The sequence below is a fragment of the Myotis nattereri genome (genome assembly GCF_964212035.1).
Source record: "Myotis nattereri genome assembly, chromosome: 11".
Classification (NCBI taxonomy): domain Eukaryota; kingdom Metazoa; phylum Chordata; class Mammalia; order Chiroptera; family Vespertilionidae; genus Myotis; species Myotis nattereri.
Genome location: NC_138086.1, coordinates 6392578 through 6412815, shown reverse-complemented (window position 1 = coordinate 6412815; position 20238 = coordinate 6392578). Strand labels below are relative to the sequence as shown.

General features: G+C 56.4%; 1 protein-coding gene across 1 annotated transcript; it reads left to right on the top strand.

The window, feature by feature from the left end:
* Positions 1-2451: 2451 nt before the first annotated feature.
* On the top strand, positions 2452-19780 carry ABCB8 (ATP binding cassette subfamily B member 8). Its single transcript, XM_081101971.1, has 16 exons — positions 2452-2636; positions 6250-6562; positions 6903-7058; positions 7133-7227; positions 7370-7475; positions 8715-8876; positions 8979-9064; positions 9178-9275; positions 9641-9746; positions 13555-13588; positions 13723-13859; positions 14025-14119; positions 14255-14388; positions 15076-15223; positions 16980-17230; positions 17869-19780. Exons 1-16 carry the CDS (start codon positions 2542-2544, stop codon positions 17992-17994), a joined length of 2142 nt encoding a protein of 713 aa, XP_080958097.1. The 5' UTR covers positions 2452-2541; the 3' UTR covers positions 17995-19780.
* Positions 19781-20238: the final 458 nt, after the last annotated feature.

The window sequence follows — 20238 nt, the reverse complement described above, 5'->3', positions numbered from 1 at the left end:
AAGATTATAGGACGATGGGGCCAAGATATTGCATCTTTGATTTCTTAAAATCATGTCTTTTCTCCCTACACACACACACACACACACAAAGTGATCAACAGAGAAATGCTTTAAGACCAAAAACAGGAAGGAAGAAAGGAAAGGCTTCCTATTTTGTCTGATCGTACTCAGGAAGGGAAGAGGGGAGACTGCCTGGCTTCGCATCCAGGTTAGGGGACACTGAACGGAAGGAAGGGAAGGAAGGAGGGGCAGCTATTTTGTACGTGAGAAGTGGGTTTTTGGAGCTTACAGTAGAAAAGCAGGGTTCCTTGGGGGTTCCATTATGCTTACTTCTTTATCCTCTTGAACAATGATACCCTCTCCCCAAAGCCCTGATCCAGTTTTTTAGACCCCTGAGAAGCATCAGGGCTGAACCAGCAGAGGGAAGCTGGGTTAGGGATTTGGAACAATAATTTGGATAACAAGGAATGAATTGACTGAGTTGTGTTCTTTGTTGCCACGTCAGTGAGGAGGAGGAGGAGGAGGCAGCTGGCCTGGTGGCTTGTCCAACGCCATTCTTGAGGTCCTGAATCACCAGGTTTCCTCCTGAAGCCCATGCCTGAGATGCTGACTCAGCCACCAGGTGCCAGGCCTGGTGGGTTAGGGTAAGGGCTGACGTAGGGGCCAGTGTCCATGAAATGGAGAGTGGAACAGACTGTTCACTGGAAGAATATGGAGGCTATCACAGAACTGCCCACAACTTTTGAGTCCAGATATGCCCGTTTCTCCTTCTGTGCCTCCTTCCGGGGACAACTGTCATCCTAGCCCAGGACTTGCATAGTTTTATCCCTAATCAGGAGGCAGAGCTATGAAAACAAGACTTGTCCTTCCTAGAGATGTCATACTAGTGCCCTAAATGGAATCCCACATTGTAGAGGGGCTAGGAATTTCCCATGAACTCTCAGAGACATCTGTCCAGATGGATTCTGTGGGGTTTCATCTGCTCTCCCCTCAACCTCAATATTTTGCTACACTCACTATAGGACCCCTCCCACCCACCCTCTCCATATACCCAGCCCAACCTCAGACTAATCCTGGAACCTTTTCTTACCAAGTGCCACCCACATTCATCCATTTACAGCCTCCCTACCACCACCCCCAGTTCAAGTCAATTTAAAGGGCACGTTTTCCTGCCAGGCATTTGAAGGGGATGGGGGACGGATGAATGAGACAGAGCCACTACTGAAAAAGAAGTCGCAGCCAGTGGGGGAAGCAGCTACACACACAAATGACACGGAAGAAGCGCTAAACAGAGGTTCAAGAGCTGTGCTAAGGTGAGCGCCTTAGTCAGCCTGACCTGCGGTGAGGAAGACATCTGTGGGGAGAGGCGTCCGAGGTCGTGCCTTGATAAGCCACCGGACCTCGATATCAGTGGTTCTCAATCATGGAGTAGAGGGAGCGTATCAAAACCACACGGGGAGTTTTTTCTCAATTATACGTGGCTCCGTTCCCAGAGCTTTGACCAGCCTAGGACCGTGGTCGGCAAACTGCGGCTCTCGAGCCACATGCGGCTCTTTGGCCCCTTGAGTGTGGCTCTTCCTAAGCCTTAGGAGTACCCTAATTAAGTTAATAACAATGTACCTACCTATATAGTTTAAGTTTAAAACATTTAGCTCTTGCCAAAACTGGTTTGGCTCAGTGGATAGAGCGTCGGCCTGTGGACTGAAAGGTCCCAGGTTCGATTCCGGTCAAGGGCATGTACCTGGGTTGCGGGCATTTCCCCAGTGGGGGATGTGCAGGAGGCAGCTGATGGATGTTTCTCTCTCATTGATGTTTCTGGCTATCTCTCTCCCTTCCTCCCTGTAAAAAATCAATAAAATATATATTTTTAAAAATTACCTCTCAAAAGAAATTTCAGCGGGGGGGAAAAAGGGACACATATGTAATACCCTTTGGAATACTGTAAGCAATAAAAAAAGAAAAAAAAACACACACACAAAAAAAATAAAATAAATTTCAATCGTTGTACTGTTGATATTTAGCTCTGTTGACTAATGAGTTTGCCGACCACTGCAAGGCACGTGCACTTGTTTTGAAAAAGAACTCCGCAGCGGACTTTTGTCCCTTCTTTTCCCAGCGCCAGCGCTCTACACTCCCAGGAGACCCAGGGAGCTCTAGAGTCCTCTGGGAGCACGGATGGAACAGCAGGGTGGGCTGCGGATGACGCGTTGCTATGGATACCCCAGGACAGGGGACGCACCGAGCACACTCAAAACTTTCGCCCAGAGCCCCGTCAGGCCGCGGGCGACGGCACAGCCCCAACCTGCTCGGCCCCGCCCACAGCCTGGGCGGGGCAGGTGGCTCTGTCCAATCACAGTTCCGGAGGGAGAACTGACAACGTTCCCCCCAATCATAGCCTGCAACGACATTGATGCCTCTTTCCTCCAATCATCACCGAGTCGCGAGGGGGTTGTCGGGATGGTGGCCGGAGCCAACATGGAGTCCTTAGTAGGATAAGGGTGAAACTGCTGTTGCCGGCTGCTCCTGTTCTTCCCCCCCATCATGTTGGTGCACTTATTTCGGGTCGGGATTCGGGGAGGTACTGTCCTAGGCAGGCCGCTACTCCCCCTCCGCTTCCAGACATTCTCGACCGTCAGGTAAAGAAAAGACCTACTGAGAGCGCGGGGCCATTGACCGGCTGGCCGGGCAACGGAGCCGCCGGGAGTTGGAGTCCCGGGCTCGCCCGAGGCCTGCTGGGAGTTGTAGTCCGACCGGGCCGAGGGTGGAATGTCACTCCCCGGAGAACTGGCCTCAATTATTCATAACGATGAGCCTGGTGCCTGCAGGAGGCTCCGCGCATCTGTGTCCGCGTGGGGGCCGACTGAGGGAACGCTCTGGGTCCGCGACCACGCCCGACCCGCACTCCCTCCCCACCAGGGGGCGCCGAGCTGCACAGGTGTCGGCCCTTCCGGTGCTGAACCGGCCCTGTCCTCTCGTAATTAATTGGTCTGACAATTTGGATAAAATTTATTCGGCTGCAGGCCCTGGCTTCAGCCTCAAGTTCTGAAGTTCAGAATGGACCCCAGAACAACCCTGCTGTAGGCAGCGTCCGGGTCAGACCCAGGTCCTGCCTCAACGACGCAGCTGCCGCAGCCTGGGCTGCAGTAAATAGTGACTTCGAGTCTTGGACTGCTGGTCTTGTTTGGTTTTCCACGGTTTTATTTTGTTTTCTATTTTATCTTGGCTTGTAAATGTGTAGAATTAAATCGTATTTCCTTGTGGGGAAAAAATGATTCGTGTCCAGAGACACTTAGTATTAGTGGTGCTCCCAAGATTCAAAGTGAGCCGAACAAAAATGGTTCCTGGATGCGGGTACTTTCAGCAAAGACAGGCAGTCCAGTAAGTTGTCCATGTGTGTTCTTGTACGTTCACTGTGCACACATGGGTCCAAAGAGAGAGAAAGAGAGGGGTGGGAAACGAAGAGGACCCCGAACGGAGACTCCAGTGTAAATGCTTTATGAGAAGGCACTGGTTCCTTGTGACCCTGGAGTGAATGATCTGAGGGTCCAGCAGCAGCGGATTGCCAGGGTGGGTGGATGTGAACTTGTGCTTTGGTAAATCCATCCGATTGATACAGGGCAGGGGCCGAGTGGAGCTGGAGCCAGAAGTACCGGTGCTGGGAAGTAATCTGTAAGTTCTTGGCAGTGACCAAGCCCTGCTTAGAGCCTTAGTTTGGAGAAGATAAGGAAAGCTGGAGCCCAGCGGGTGTGGCTCGGTGGTTGAGTGTCGACCTATGAACCAGGAGGTCACGATTGGATTCTGGCCAGGGCACATGCCTGGCCTGTGGATTGAATCCTCAGTAGGGGGCGTGCAGGAGGCAGCCAATCAATGATTCTCTCTCATCCTTAATATTTCTATCTCCCCCTCCTTTCCTCTCTCTGAAATCAATTTTAAAAAATGAACATATTAAAGAAAAGCTGGAAAGTGTCCATGGTAAATTATTAAAAGGTTGAACAATCAGTAGGAAAAGAATAAGGCTATTAGTATAATTTAAGCCAAAGAGAAACCCAAGGAAAGAGACCCAATAATATTCAAGTATTTGTTCGTGCTTTTGTGCAGTGTTTTTCAAATGTTCAAGTTATAACACAATAGATCATAAAATGAACTTAATGGGTTGGAGCCATTTAAAAGTGAACATAATAGAAAATAGCATACATATTTAAAAATAGAGAAAGTATCATTTTGTGAAGCATTTCAACTTTGTGTGACATATTTATGTTCCGTACTGGGTTACTTTGTAAAATGAATTTTTTACTGTTGGCCTCAGTAAATCTGAAACTTTGCAAACCCCGAAGTTGTGTGTTAGGTCCGGTTGTTCTGCATTTCTAATGAGGGCATTCATTCAACAAACATTTTTTAAACATCCATTATGTTCCTGAGCACTGCTAAGTGGTGAGGATGCGATGGGGAATAATACGAGTTTCCTAGGATATTCTAATGGGGAAGTTGGACAATTACACTGGGCAGAAGGAGAGTGAGCTTCTCTATTTACACTTAGGATGGCCCTGGCTGGTGTGCTCAGTGGTTAGGTCATCGGCCTGAGCACCAAAGGGTGGAGGGTTCAATTCCTGGTCAAGGGCATGTACCTGGGTTGCAGGTTTGATCCCTGGGCCCCAGTCCCTGGTTAGGGCAAGTGCGGAAGGCAAGCAATCAATGTAGGATTTTTCTCTCTCCTTCCTGCTCTCTAAAAATCAATGGAAAAAATATCCTCAGGATAGTAACCAAAAAAAAAAAAACCCTGAGGACGGACATAAATTACACAGTGAAAACAAGACCTAAAAACCGGGCAGGTGGAAAGGGGTGAGTGGAGGCATAAGGTAGAGGTGGAAGAAGCATGGGCCTCCTGCACGAAGGGAAGGTTGAGGTGAAGTCTGCAGTTAGGAGGGCCTGGGAATATAAAGCACGATCACCGTGAAGGGAAAACTCACTGCCTTTCCCCATCGATAATCTCATTTGGGTTTTTGAGCATCCCACTATATACTCTTGGTTATAACTTCCACTCCTAACGCCTCTGTGGCCAAGCTTGTCCTCTTCCAGCCACATCCCTCTGCTATGATCTATAAAATGCAAATCTGATTATGTCACACCCACCCCAACCTAAAAACCAGAAATGGTCCTCACTGCCCTCCAAAGTCCAGCTGTTACAAGGACTGTAATGACTGCTCCCTCAGACAGGAGGGCAGTCCCTGCTCTGCACGAGGAGTGCCGCGTGCCCCTCGGTTCCCCTACCCCACACTCTGCAAGTGAAACTGCCAGGAGGTATTTACGTGGTCTCCTGTTCAGCTCCTGCTCTCCATGCCTCACAGCAGAGCACTGGGCACAGTAGGCACACAACTCTACATGGCTATTTATAGATGCAGAAGCTGCAGGAAAAAGGAGGTGATCCTGGCCTATCCGAGATGACAAAATATGTTATTTGCATTTTTAATCTTTTTCTTCCTTCAGCTGGCAGAGTGGGAGCGTGTCACACTTTCCCTCCGTACACTGTCACATGAGCACTGGAGGCCTGGGAGGAGCCAGGTGATGGGATGCAAAAAGCATTGACCAGTAGTCAGAAGCCTTGGGTCCTGGCCCTGCCCCACATGGCTTTGGGCACGTCACAGAGGGCAGAGTAGAATAAGCCTAGATCCTGGAATCCCGTGTCCGGGTTCCCCTCTAGTCCCAGTTCCGCCGCTTGGGGACAGTTTATTAGTTCTGTCAGCCCCACATGATTTTGCCGTCTACCAAGTGAGAATAATGGCATCTCACTCCCAGGGACTCAAGATGAAACGTAGACCATGAACACTTGGAGGCGGGGCCCTGGCTGGGTGCTCTCCCCCTCTTCTCTGAGCCGTGTGCACTCACGACTTCTGTGTCCTCCACCGGGAGGCAGTGCCGTGAACTAGCTGCCAGGCAGGGTGTCCCCCAGCTCTGCCATCCTGGGTCCTGGGATCTGACAGCATGTGGGTTGCAGCCAGTCACTGGTCCAGAGGTGCCTCCGGAGGCTGAGAGGGCCTGGCTGGCTGAGTGACTGCACATGCCCCTGTCTCATTCCTCAGCGACTTTGCATGTGTATGTTTGTCTCAGAAACAGTTGCTTCAGAGCAGCCTGAGAAACGCAGTGCAGGGCCTGGCAGAAGGGAAGTGCTGCCCTCCAGAGGGCTCACCCCAGGGCTCAGCTGGTTCATGATCAGCGGGGCCTCGAGCCATCAATGCAGTTCTCTCCCCACAGGCACTCTGATGGCCGCCACAGCTCCTGTCTCCTCAGGGCTGTGGCCCAGCTGCGGTCCCAGCTCCGGGCTCGCCTCCCTCAAGTGCCACCGGGTCCAGGTCGAAGGCCCTTTTCCTGGTGCTGGGTTGGGGGAGCCCTCCTGGGCCCCGTGGTGCTGAGTAAGTGCCCCCGCCTCTGCCTTGTGGCTCTGTGTGAGGCAGAAGAGGCTCCTCCTGCCTGGACCAAACCCTATGATGTGGAGACCCGCTTTAACTGGAAGCTCTTCTGGCAGTTTCTGCGCCCCCACCTGCTGATCCTGGGGGCAGCCATCGTGGTGAGATATTCCGCTGCATCCCTAAAACCAAGGATAGGGAACAACTCAGTCAAGGGTTTGCAGAAGCCCCAGCCAGAGCTGCGTGGGGACAGCTTGCCTGCCTCTTGTAGTCTTAGGAGACCTTGGGAAGCATCCTGGGCTGGCTTGAGGAGGGAGGCCAGGGGTACAGGAGAACCTGGGTGTACAGGGTACAGGGGTCCCCAGGGCCTGGCAGCCTGAGCTTAGACTCTCAAAGAGGCACAAGAGCAGCCAAAGCATGGACAGCAGCAGGAGAGGAAGGGCTAAGGTCAGAGCTGGGGGTGAAGAGTCTGGCCCCCTCTCAATGTCTGTGCTCCCCCAGCTGGCACTGGGTGCGGCACTGGTGAACGTGCAGATCCCGCTGCTCCTGGGCCAGCTGGTGGAGATCGTGGCCAAGTACACGAGGGACCACATGGGCAACTTCCTGAAAGAGTCTCGGAGCCTCAGCACCCACCTGCTCCTCCTCTACGGCCTCCAGGTATGGCAGGACAGGGGCCCGGGCAGACAGAAAAGCCGCCTGGGCGCCCCTGAGTGCCCCTGCTTCTCTCCCAGGGACTGCTGACCTTTGGGTACCTGGTGCTCCTGTCCCGCATCGGTGAGCGCATGGCTTTGGACATGCGGAGGGCCCTCTTCAGCAACCTGCTCCGGTACGGCCAGCTGCAGGGGTGACTGCGGGTAGGAGTGACCGATGGGCCCCCCGGGGGTCCCAGTGAACGTCTGGAGGTGGGGCCTTATCCTGAAGTAACGTCTCTCTCTTTCCCCCACCGTTGCCCCGGGTCCCACTGCCAGACAAGACATTGCTTTCTTTGATGCTAAAAAGACAGGGCAGCTGGTGAGCCGATTGACAACTGATGTGCAGGAGTTTAAATCGTCTTTCAAACTTGTCATCTCCCAGGTCAGTGCCCCACGTTCCCTACCCACACCCCCCCGTTCAGACACACTGGCCAGCCCCCCCCCAGTCCTTTGGGCCCCGCGCCTGGTGAGGGTGTGGGTGAAGGACTGGGGAAGTTCAGGGAAGAGTGCCAGGGCAGCGTCCAAGGTCAGGATAAGCTGTTTCTCTCCTGTTCTGAAATCCTACCTCCCCCGGAAACCTTCCCAAGGACTCAGACAAGAGCCTTTCCTGGCCCAGCTTGCCAACAGCAGAATCACCTGGTCCCCAGGAGGCCTGGCACGTTGGCAGTGTTGAGGAGAATGAGCGATGGCTTTTACTATATTACTGATGTCCTCTCCTCGTCCACCGTGTTGGCACTGTGGCTGCTGGATCACGGCAGACACCAGCCCACAGCATCAGTTTCTAGAGCAGAAAGAGAGGCACACTGGGATCTGTCAGGGGACGGAAGCCATGTCCACACTCTCATCCAGCCCCTTCATGCCTGCTTGTCAAGCAAGGGTTATGGTGCTAGCCAGTTTGGCTCAGTGGATAGAGTGTCAGCATGTGGACTGATGGGTCCAGAGTTCAGTTCTGGTCAAGGGCACATGCCCAGGTTGCAGGCTCGATCCCCAGTGGGGGGCTTGCAGGAGGCAGCAGATCAATGATTCTCATTATTGTTTCTATCTCTCCCTTCCTCTCTGAAATCAAAAATATTTTTTTAATAATAATCCTATGTAATAAAAGGGTAATATGCAAATCGACCGAATGGCAGTCACTATGACATGGGCAGCATGGACAGGGACTCAACGCAGGAGCTGCCGCCCTGGTGGTCGGTGCGCTCCCACAGGGGGAGCACAGCTCAGCCAGAGCCCTGAGCCAGGCCCACAGCTGGGGAGCGCAGCCAGGGCTCGGGGCAGCACTAAGGATGTCCGACTGCGTGGGGGGCGGGCCTAAGCTGTCGGTCGGACATTCCCCCAGGGCTCCCGGACTGCGAGAGGGCACAGGCCTGGCCGAGGGACCCCAGAGTACACGAATTTTGTGCACTGGGCCTCTAGTAATAAAATGTCTAAAACCATTTACTGGAAGAAAAAAAAAAAGAAAGGTTATGTTCTGTGACCAGTGGGTCACCAGTGGCCTCCGAGGAGTGAGGCCTGTAGCCTTGGCCTTGTGGATGTAGAGCTGTAGCCAGCTGACCCTTCATAACATCCCCCATGTTGTGGTGCTGGTGCCAAACTGCCTTCCTGCCTCCTTCCCTCCACCCAGGGGCTTCGAAGCTGCACCCAGGTGGTTGGCTGCCTGGTGTCCCTGTCCATGCTGTCCACACGCCTCACGCTGCTGATGATGGTGGCCATGCCCTCCCTGATGGGAGTTGGCACCTTGATGGGCTCAGCTCTCCGAAAATTGTCTCGCCAGTGTCAGGAGCAGGTACCAGAATTCCCACCCATCCTCCTTAGCCTACCCTTTCTCTCTGCTCTGTCACTCCTCCTCATCACCCACCTGACTTCCTGTCTCCTGGAATCTCTGCAGGTAGCCAGGGCAACAGGTGTAGCGGATGAGGCCCTGGGTAACGTTCGGACTGTGAGAGCCTTCGCCATGGAGCAGCGGGAAGAGGAGTGAGTCCCGGGCAGGGGTGGAGCCCAAAGCAGGGGGGCTCCCCATATGCACTCCCATGCCCTGCGCCCGGGCTGGCTGCTTCCTGAGGGCTGGGCTCGGCCTCTGTCCCCAGACGCTACGGAGCAGAGCTGGAAGGGTCCCGCTGTAAGGCAGAGGCACTGGGCAGAGGCATCGCCCTGTTCCAGGGGCTCTCCAACATCGCCTTCAACTGTGAGTGAGCAGCGGCCTCGGCTGGGGGGCAGGGCTGGGAGGAGCAAAGGACAGGCCCCCGCAGGGCAGCCCTCACCTGCTTGATGTCCTTCAGTGCCAGGAGCCCAAGCTAGTAACACAGGCAGGCAGTGGGCAGGTGGGCTGATGTCACAGCCGAGCTCTGTGTAGCATGCCCAGGAGGAAGCAAGGACGTGGCCCCTCCTCCCACCACTTGTTTCCAAAGACAGAGACCATGCAGGGGACTCCCCGGAATTCAGCCAGTGGAGGCACAGCTGGGACTGGAACTGGGGACTACCACCTGGGCCAGGCTCTGCCCTGTGCTTCCAGCTGCTTCCTTTCTAACCACCTGTCCGTTCCCCACGCAGGCATGGTCTTGGGCACCCTCTTTATTGGGGGTTCCCTCGTGGCTGGACAGCAGCTGACCGGGGGAGACCTCATGTCCTTCCTGGTGGCCTCCCAGACGGTGCAGAGGTGAGTGTGGGCGGCCCCTTCCTCAGCAGCGCCGAGGGCTGAGGGCGAGTGCCCCCTGCTGCTCCCGTGAAGCACAGGCCCTCCTCCCCGAGTGCCCTCCAGCCTGCTTCACTGACTCCACTCAGGAATGCAGCTGTCAGGTCAGCCTTCCAAACCACTCGGGCTTTAAGACATTTTTTGGTTAATCCTGACCCAAGAATATGTTTTCAACTGATTTTTAGAGTGGAAGGGAAAGATGGGGGTGGGGTGGAGAGAAACCTCAATGTGAGAGAGACATATCGATTGGTTGCCTCTCACACACACCAACTCGACTAGCGATTGAGCCTGCAACCCAGGTACATGCCCTTGACCGGAATCAAACCCTTGACCTTCAGTCCTCAGGCCAATACTCTAACCACTGAACCAAGTTGGCAAGGGCACATTTTTAAAATTATAGTAAAATACACATGACATGAAATTTACCATCTTAACCTTTTTTAAAAATATATATTTTTATTGATTTCAGAGAGAAAGGGAAAGGGGGAGATAGAAACATCAATGATGAGAAAGAATCATTGATCGGCTGCCTCCTGCATGCCCCCCACTGAGGATCCAGCCCACAACCTGGGCATTTGCCCTGACTGGGAAGTGAATCATGACCCCCTGGTTCATAGGTTGATGCTCAACCACTGAGCCACACTGGCCGGACTACCATTTTAACCATTTTTTTAAAAATATATTTTATTGATTTTTTTACAGAGAGGAAGGGAGAGGGATAGAGAGTTAGAAACATCGATGAGAGAGAAACATCAATCAGCTGCCTCCTGCACACTCCCTGCTGGGGATATGCCTGCAACCAAGGTACATGCCCTTGACTGGAATCGAACCTGGGACCTTTGAGTCTGCAGGCTGACGCTCTATCCACTGAGCCAAACCGGTTTGGGCAATTTTAACCATTTTTAAGTTATAGCTTAGTAGTGTTATATATACTCACACTGTTGTGTAACCATCACCACCATCATCTTCAGAACTTTTCATCTTGGAAAACTGAAACTCTGTCTCCATTAAACACTAACCCCCATGCTCCCCTCCCCCAGCCCCTGGCACCCACCCCCCTACTCTCTGTCTCTGAGTCTGACTACTCTGGGTGCCTCCTGTAAGTGGGATCACACAGGATTTGTCCTTTGTGGTTGGCTTATTTCACTCAGGTTCATCCACAATGTGTCAGAATTTCTTTCTTTTGGGGGCAGAATAAGATTCTGGATAGACCACCTTTCGTAAGAGCTGGCCTGCCCGCCTCTGCCTGACTTGCTCCCCGGCCCTGCACCCTGGTGGCTCCTTGTGTTGGTTTCTCTGAAGTCTACCTGCTCCTCTGGGCCCCGTCTGCCCATGGGCAGCCCAGAGCTAGGCTGACATTGCCACAAGATGGCCTCAGGCCCCCTTCCCTGTATCTTCCTTCCCAGTAAACAGTAGCAGTGCCTTCTGCCACTTCTCCACACACTTCCCATGTGCACAGAAATGTATGAAACTTAAATATATGTTCCAACAAGTAGTTGAAGATTGAATATTACACAGTAAGTCATGAAGAGCCAAGACCTGTGTTACCACCAACCACGTTAAGGAAATAGAGCCTCACCCCAGGTGCGCCCCCCCCCCCGCCCCCGTGCCCTTTACCTGCTGCTCCCCATTCTGATGGCAGTTGGCACCTGGCTCCGCTCCGTGTCTCCCACCTGTACCTCACAGAATCCCTCACCGTCGCCTTATTGTCCTGGGCAGAATGGAACTAACCCCGGACAGGCAGCTGGAAAGGACTCCGTCCTCGGCCCCATTTCTGATCTAGGCCTGCTTAGCCCCTCTGGTCCTGGGTGGCCCCCTCCTTCCTCCAGCCTGGGAACTGTTCCCTGGTGGCCGTGGGACTCAGAGGCCCTAACTGTCACAGTGCAGGGACCTGGGGCCGCTCCCTGCTGGCCTCCCCAGGCCCACCTTTGGCCTCATTTTAGTCCTGAGGACCCTTATGAACCCACCGGCTCCCGTCATGCCCTCACCAGACGGCCTTCCAGGGAGCAGTGGCAGGAAAGTCTTGTAAGGAGGGAAGCTGCACCCTCCAGGCTGGCCTCGTCCTTCAGACTCACCTTCCCTTGGCCCCACCCACCCCGCTTCTGGCCTGTGTACAGACCCTCTCCTCCCTCCCCCTGCTCTGCTGGCCAGTTAACAGTTCAGACAGACGCAAGGGGCCTTGGGAGTGCCTGGGAGCGTTCACACGGCGTCTCGCAGGCTGCTAGGTCGGCCGCTCCCACAGCCACGGGCCTTTGGCCTACCTTTTAGGGGCCCCTCACCTCATGGGAATCTTCACCACCCACCTTGGAGGAATTGGGTTTCATTTTATTAAAGAAGCTGGTGTGTTTCCTCCTGGGTCCAGCAGGAGAGAGGGGAGGGGTGGGGAGGGGAGGAAGGCAGTGCTGCCCTGCCTTCAAGCTGCCCCAACCTTTGGACCCCATCCAGTTATTCTTTTTGGTGGCATTGGGGCCCCCCAAGCGATGGGGAGGCACCTAGACTACAGTCAGAGCCACTCCAACTGGTCCACGTCCGGGTCTGGGCTCACCTGGGCCTCCCCGCCCCCGCCCCACCCCGCCCCACCAGCCAGGTCTCTAGGGAGAACCCAGGCCTGGCTTCTGAGCCATCTCTGAGAGCAAGGTCATGCTCACCAGCGAGTCATGTGCATCTGGTTTTCGGTTGCTGCTGGCACCTCTGCCAGGCACTAATGGCTTCCAGATCTCTCCCTTCTCACCCACAGATAACGCTGTCCTGGCTCTTCCTTGTTCAGTGCATCCTGCTCCCTTTGGCAAGTGCTGATGCTCTAAGCCGCCAGAGCCACTTCCCCGCAGGCTTTCCCCTCCCCCACCCGGGGCTGGAAGAAGTGAGATTGCTGAGGAGTCAGCCTTTCCTCTCAGGAAGGCCCTGCACACACAGCCACACGCTGTCATGGGCCGCCCAGGCCAGTGCAGGCCTGGTGACTAAGAACAGTGACTCACCGCCCTCCCCCCGCCCGCGGCCCTGCGTGATGGAGGAGGTGGCCTGCTGTCTAGACAGAGACACACTCGCCCATCCCTGCTGTCAGAGCCACGATAAAGTGCTCCAGGGCTGTCCCCGGAGTTTGCCTTGTGCTGTGCTCTCTTCTCTTTGTTTGTTTGTTCGTTTGTTCATCCTCACCCGGGATATTTTTTTCATTTATTTAAAGAGAGAGGGAAGGAGGGAGGGAGGGGGAGAGAGAAACATCAAAGTGAGAGAGACATCAATTGGTTGCCTCCTGCACATACCCCACCTGGGCTGGGAATCCAATCTGCAACCCAGGTTCGTGCCCTTGACTGGGAATTGAACCCTCGACCCTTAGGTGCACAGGCCAACGCTCTACCACTGAGCCACCCTGGCCAGGGCTTCTGTTTTCTTTCTAAAAGGACTAACATCCATTTCCCCCTTTAATTAGCCTTTGCTTCCCCCGTGGTTCAATATCTAGCTCTGACCTGCCCTTGTGGGCCTCACAGCCCTGACTGCTGCTGATGGCTGCAGGCCGTGTCGGTCCAGCCCCACTGAGCCCTGGGGTCCTGGTCCTAAGGTAGTGACGCCCATAAGGAAAGGATGTGGCTCCGAAGGGAGGAGCAACTTGCCCTGTGACCTGCCGGGGCCCAGCGCTCCTAGAGTTGCCGATCGCAGGACCTTCCTCTGCGTTTGGCTCCAGCCCACGTTTCCCTGCCTCAGCCCACACGTCCCCAGCTGAGACCCAGGCCTCCCTCTGGTGCCAGCCTTCTCAGCCCTTCTCTGCTCCTCACAGGTCCATGGCCAACCTCTCTGTCCTGTTTGGTCAGGTGAGTGGCAGAGTCGGGGGTGGGTCCGGTGGCCGCCAGTGTCACCTGTGCGCTGCAGGAACTGGGTGTCTGGCCACGGGGATGCCACACCTGCCTGCGTGGGAGCCCTCACTGCACACTAAATCCCCTCCCAGGTGGTGCGGGGGCTCAGCGCGGGCGCCCGGGTGTTTGAGTACATGACTTTGAGCCCGTGCATCCCGCTGTCCGGAGGCTGCTGTGTCCCCAGAGAGCAGCTGCGTGGGTCCATCACGTTTCACAACGTCAGCTTCAGGTAAGTGTCGGTGGGTGGGGGCAGGGTCATTCCCTCCAGGCTGGGGACCTGCAGGCCACTGTCCCGCTAAATCGGCCCCCTCGGGTACAAGGAGACTTCAGGAGGGACTGGGGCAACCAGGGACCGGGAACCTGCTCTGACTGAGGGTGTCTTGGCTCCTCCCAGTTACCCCAGCCGCCCGGGCTTCCCCGTACTCAAAGACTTCACCCTCACGCTGCCCCCTGGCAGGATCGTGGCCCTTGTGGGCCAGTCCGGTGGAGGTAAGAGGAACTCACGGCCTCTCACCCTGTGACTTCCCTCCTGTGGTGGCCACTCAGAGCAGAACCCCTCCACTGCCACCCCTGAAACCCCTGCCCCTCCCTAACTGCCCTGTCTCCCTAACCCCCATTCTGCAGGAAAGACCACCGTGGCTTCCCTGCTTGAGCGCTTCTACGACCCTACGGCAGGCAGGGTTACCCTAGACGGGCAGGACCTGCGGACCCTCGACCCCTCTTGGCTCCGGGGCCAGGTCATCGGCTTCATCAGCCAGGTGTGGAGAGAAGAGGCTTTCCTCGCCGCCCAGGCACTCAGACGTCTCCCTCCTCCTCCAGGCCCTGCCTCTCTCAGTTCTATGGCACCTGGGCCTTTCCTCCTTCCCAGCCCCTTGTCCCTGCGCTGGGGGTGGGGGGAGGCTCTCGCCATCTTCGCTTGTTCCCCGGCATTCCTTGGGGTCTGAGGCTTCCACGTCCTGGACCACCGCCCCCCTGCCCTGGTCTCACTAAGGGCTGCTCCTCAATCAAAGCCAGGAAAGGGGCTGGGATGGCTGTTGCAGGATCCCTGGGTTATGACAAGCCCACGGTGTCCAGAGATCTAGAAACACCCATGCGATGTTGCTGGTACTGCTGGCAGCCACTCACTCACTAAGCAGGTCTGACACTGCCTCTGCTTGAGGCGGTGCCGCCCAGAGAGGGTCCACTTTCCCGCTGGGCATGGATTAAGTGGGCACCTACTAACCCCCGAGGCTGCCTCCACAGCGGAAGAAAGCCGCAGTGCACACTCCTCTGTGCCCATCCCTGCAGAGGGGAGGGGCTCTCTGTTCTCACTTGAACTGTAACTGAACTGGCCCTGCCTGCCCTCCAAGGGGTCCTGGTTTGTCCAAAATAGCCGCTCCTGACATCCCCCTCGGGGTTGGGGCAAAGTCAGAGGGTTTCCTGTGGACTCCCCCCTCCCACCCCAGGAGCCAGTCCTGTTCGGAACAACAATCATGGAGAACATCCGCTTTGGGAAGCTGGGTGCCTCTGATGAAGAGGTCTACGCAGCTGCCCGGGAAGCCAACGCACACGAGTTCATCACCAGCTTCCCCGAGGGCTACAACACCGTCGTCGGTGAGTGCCAAGTGCCTGCTGGGTCTGCAGGGCCCATGGTGTGAGGCTGGGGCCGAGGGGACAGGAATAGGCATTGCATCGGGGAAGATAGGCCAGAACTGCGGCCTGTGGCGACCGGGGAGTCCAGGCACAAGCAGGCTGCACAGACAGACACGACAGGGAGTGCAGTCACCGTCCGGGCCGATAATGATGTCCCGGTCAACAACGGACCACGTGCAGGACCGGGGTACCCGCACAGCCTGGCGTGCTGTGGGCTGCACAACAATAAAAGTCACCAATGACGCATTTCTCAGAATGCTGTTTTTTTTTAATTCTCATTTGAGGATGTTTTTCCATTGATTTTTAGGGAGAGTGGAAGAGAGAGGGAAAGACAGAGAAATATCGATGTGAGAAACACATCAATTGGTTGCCTCCTGCATGAGCCCGGGCTGGGGAGGACCCTACAGCCAAGGTACGTGCCCTTGACCAGAATTGAACCCGGGACCACTCGGTCTGCAGGTCAACGCCCTATCCCAGGGGTGGGCAAACTTTTTGACTTGAGGGCCACAATGGGTTCTTAAACTGGACCAGAGGGCTGGAACAAAAGCATGGATGGAGTGTTTGTGTGAACTAATACATGTTAACACTGCTGCTGGTGAAGGAGTGGAGGGGAGAGCAAGAGAACCCTCCGCTCTTTCGGCTCCGCAGGCCGGATAGAACAGCCAAACGGGCCGGATCCGGCCCACGGGCCGTAGTTTGCCCACGGCTGCCCTGTCCACTGAGCTAAACCGGCTGGGGCTCTAGGAATGTATTTAATCGTTAAGTGATGTAACTGTACAGGACCCGCCAGGGACACAGCGATTGGGTGTTGGGGCCTGTGTTCTGAGACGCGAGCAGTGGGTGTGATCTCGTAGTCGTTCATCCTCTGACTCCTGCGCCGTCCCTGTCCTGCTCTCTGACTTAAAGGAGTGTCCTCTCTGACTTACCCAGGAGAGGACTGGCCCTGTAGGGCATCCGAGTGGCAGCTTGCAGCGTCGCTCATCTTGGAGGTCTTCCCTCCAGCCCCTGGGGCATGTTATCTGTCATCCAGTCTCTGGGCTCTTGGCTAATGTCCCCGCATGTCTCTGGGCACAGGCACACCAGGTTCTCCGCTCTCTTCTTGAACTTCGGCCTCAGTCTAGCTGAACTTCCACCTCCCGAGGGGTGCTCCCGTGTGTAGCCATCTTCATGTCCCGTGTTACTGATCAGCTGGGTTACTCACTGCTCAGATTCCACAGCCTCTTGGGTGGCACTGTCGTACCTCGCACCCAACACGCTCCAGGCTTCTCTGGGGCTTCAGCCTGCCCTTCCCTGCTCCGTGACTGCCGCCGCCCGGAGGCTCTTTGGCTCCAAGGCTGCCACCCCTGCAGTTCTCCCCAAATGTGGCCTACCCAGAATGCCTGTGCTGTCACACCCCCAGGAGCCTATATCAGGTCTTGGATGTCCCCACAGCGGAGACCCATGAGGCCAGGGAAGGCAGCTACAACCTCAGGTCCCATCCTGGCGCTGACACCCGGAGCCCTACTGTGTGCACAACTCACATCACCTTGCACGAGTGTGCGTGCATTTGCACAGGGATGTGGGAGCCGATGCAGAGGCAGGGCGAACACACACAGGCCAAGGGGGGACCCCAAGGGGCTAGATGGGAAGTTCCCAACAGACCCGTGCCCCTTTGCAGGACTCCCCCAAGTGCAGAGCTGACTGCTTCAGGCCCCTGCCCTGTCCCCTTCCTCCCCAGGTGAACGGGGCACAACCCTGTCTGGTGGCCAGAAGCAGCGCCTGGCCATCGCCCGCGCCCTCATCAAGCAGCCAGCAGTGCTGATCCTGGACGAGGCGACTAGCGCTCTGGATGCAGAGTCCGAGCGGGTCGTGCAGGAGGCCCTGGACCGAGCCAGCACCGGCCGCACTGTGCTGGTCATCGCCCACCGGCTGAGCACCGTACGAGGGGCCCACCACATCGTCGTCATGGCCCAGGGCTGTGTCTGTGAGGTTAGTGGGTGCCGGGGGGGAGGGGGGGAGCGGGGGCGGGGGGTTGTTGGGAAGCTTGAGCCGTAGACACACTGGAGCAGTGGCTCAGCCGAACTGTGTGAGCGTATGGCTGGGTCCTGGGGGCTTGGGGCTATCTTCTACAAGCAGCACCCCATGTGGATTCAGAAATTTCTGCCCTTTGGTAAGCGCTGGCCTCTCAGGTCCCCAGAGTCTTCCTCTGTTCCCTGGGGGCAGGAGAGCTCCCAGGGTCACAGGGAAGTGTAGTGTGCCTGGGGCTGAGGTGCAGAAGAGGCAGCCCCAGGGACCAGCCAGGAGCTGCACCCAGAGGCAGGGTCCGCAGCAAGGCTTGGAGGCTGCGTGGGGCCTGTTCAAGCCAAAGCTGAAGGGTTTGCAGGGCTGCAGGCCCTGAGCTGGGGTCTTTGGGCTGTGAGGGGGCCTGGCGGACAGCAGGGAGTGCTGCTTACAGACACAGATGTGCCAGTGGCACCTGTAACCACTTGTGCTTTGGTTTCATAGTGTCCCCAACAGGGACGCTGGCTTAGGTGACAGTGAGCCCGATGGCCAATATGAAGCCAGCTTTGTAGGGCCCTGAACGCTGAGCTGTGTTGGGTGACCATCTGCCCCTCCTTCCTCTCCAGGAGGGGACCCATGAAGAGCTCCTGAAGAAAGGTGGCCTCTATGCCGAGCTCATCAGGAGACAGGCCCTGGGTGCCCCGTCTCCTGAGGCCCCCAGAGGCCCCAGGAACCACCACCCAAAGTCCTGAGAGCAGCCCTCTGCAGTCTGGTCACTGCCAAGCATTAGTGCCCAGGGCTGAGGACTGAGCTCCCCAGAGGGCCGGGCTGGGCGGTGGGCTGCCCCCCTGCCCACATAAACCCAGGACAAGCCCTAGGCTGGAAGGAAGTTGGAACTGCTCCCATCGCCTCCCCCACCTACCTCCTGGCTGCCTTCCTCCTGCCAGAGCCACCGAGTCATTGGGCTGCACAGGGAAGGAGGCAGAGTCCTGGGCCCATGCTCTGCTCTCTACCTCCCCCAGACCCTCCTCCCAGGAGCTCTGCCAGCCTCCCTCCTACCCGACAGCCTAAACTTGCCCAGGCCCCAGCTCTAAGGAGACTACATTCAGGGCTGGGGTGGGCAGAGAATTCACCCTGGGGTTCTCCCCACACCCATGCCAGACCTCAGTCCTAGGCTGATCCCAGCACCCCTTCGTCCCCACGGCCTCTCTGGGCCCTGAAAGAAGGAACCCCCACCTTGGGTCAACCCCTCAAACCCACAATCCCCATCCTCAGAACAATTTCTCTTCCTTCACACAATCCTTGTTTCTAGATTTCACCCTCCCTCATCCAAACAGGACGGATGCCTGACAGGCCCTCGGGGAGGGAGAGGGGGGTGGGCATTGTGGTCCAGCCTGGCTGTCTCACCACTGCCCCCCCCCCCCGAGTCTGTAACAAGGTGAGATTGTAGACAGCCCCCCTCTACATGAGGACACCAGCCTGAAGGGGACAGCAGGAGCCAATACACCCCAAATGACAGCCACAGCCACAGGAGCACATAGTACCAACAGTCCCCAAACCACAAGGGAGGGGCTGATGCTAAGCCCCTTGGGCAGACAAATACAAAACCAGTTGGAGGTCAGGCCAGGGGAAGCCAGCAGCCCCAAAGCTTGAATGAGGACCTGGGAGTAGCCGCGGTTTCCCACCGGCCCTCATGGACTGCCCTCCTGCCTTGGTTCTGCCCATGTCACCTGTCAGCGGGCAACCTTCCCCTTTCACAGCCACGTCCGGCTGAGGTACCCACTGAGCCCTGCTCCCTAGGTCGGGGAGAGGGATGGCCTGTGCCAGACCTTCGAGGCTGACCAAACATGTTAGGTTTCTCCTGTGGCACAGAGGGTGAGGCATGGTTGGGGGGCAGCAGCAGTTGCAGAAGCAGAGCTCAGGTGTGAGCGCAGGAGCTGGGTGAGGAACTCCACAGCCTCTTCTGTGTGTGGGTTAGGACCAGAAACCACCCAAAATACCACGGCCACAGCCGCCCTGCTTTGCTGCCCCACTCCCTGACCGATGAAGAAATCGCATCCCAGGGCACCCCCGCCCAGGAAGCAGAGCCCAGGGCTGACTTCTGGTTGCTTTGCCAACTAAGCACCTAGTGCTGCCAAGAGCAGGCCTTAAGCCCCCTCCCCCCAGTCCACACTGGCCCCTCCCTCAGGAGAGCCAGCTGGGCCAGTTCCTGCTACTCCAGCCCTGGCCTCGGCCCTCTGACACCAGATTCTGGGTCTCCTTAGCCCTTCAGGGTGGCCTCTCCAAATCCTGCTCCGACGCCCCGCTCAGCTAGGAAAGTAGCGAGGTCCACATGTGCCTTCAGCTGGAAGGCCATGAGGTTGGCGCCGTGTAGCCTGAGCCTGGCCCTTTGCTCCTTTGGCTGTTCCACATGGATCCTGAGCCTGGCGATGCTTAATTTTGACAGTTTAAGAGTTTCAGTGGTAAAGTACTTAAAACTCACAATGCTGCAGCCTCCGAAGGTGGTCAGATCTGGGCAATAAACCGTATTACCCACTTCCTCTGTCCAAAATGTGTTCATTGAGCACCTCGTGCCCACGATGGGGTTGACAGTCCCTGCCCATCGGACAGGCAACTGCAGTGCCGTGTGACCATGTTGTGAACTACTCACAGCCAAGAGCCCACCAGCACGAACCCAGTGGGCTCAGATGCTCTGTGGAGAGAGACGAAGTAGAAACAGATTTCAGTGAGTTAATGGAGATAAAAACCTGCTTTCTCTCAGGCCCCCAGTGCAGCATCTGTCTCCCCGTTCCCCATCCACCGGGCTGGCTCCTGTGGCCCTCAGCTTGGGTCCCCTAGACACCCTGATCCGTCAGGCCAGCAGGCAGTGACGTCACAGGCTGTGCTCTGCTCTCTGGAGGTGCCTGCTCCAGCTGCTGGGAGGTGCCCACTGCCCCACAGGCTCTGGATCCTCTGACACTTCTTCAGTCAGATGTGCCAGCTCTGGCCCAGGGCCC

Excerpts from the sequence above, each read along its gene's own strand:
- ABCB8 (XM_081101971.1), top strand. The coding sequence starts at position 2,542 with ATGTTGGTGCACTTATTTCGGGTCGGGATTCGGGGAGGTACTGTCCTA. Across the intron at positions 7,476-8,714 it reads TCAAACTTGTCATCTCCCAG|GGGCTTCGAAGCTGCACCCA; the intron begins GTCAGTGCCCCA and ends CCCTCCACCCAG. Across the intron at positions 15,224-16,979 it reads GGGCTACAACACCGTCGTCG|GTGAACGGGGCACAACCCTG; the intron begins GTGAGTGCCAAG and ends CTTCCTCCCCAG.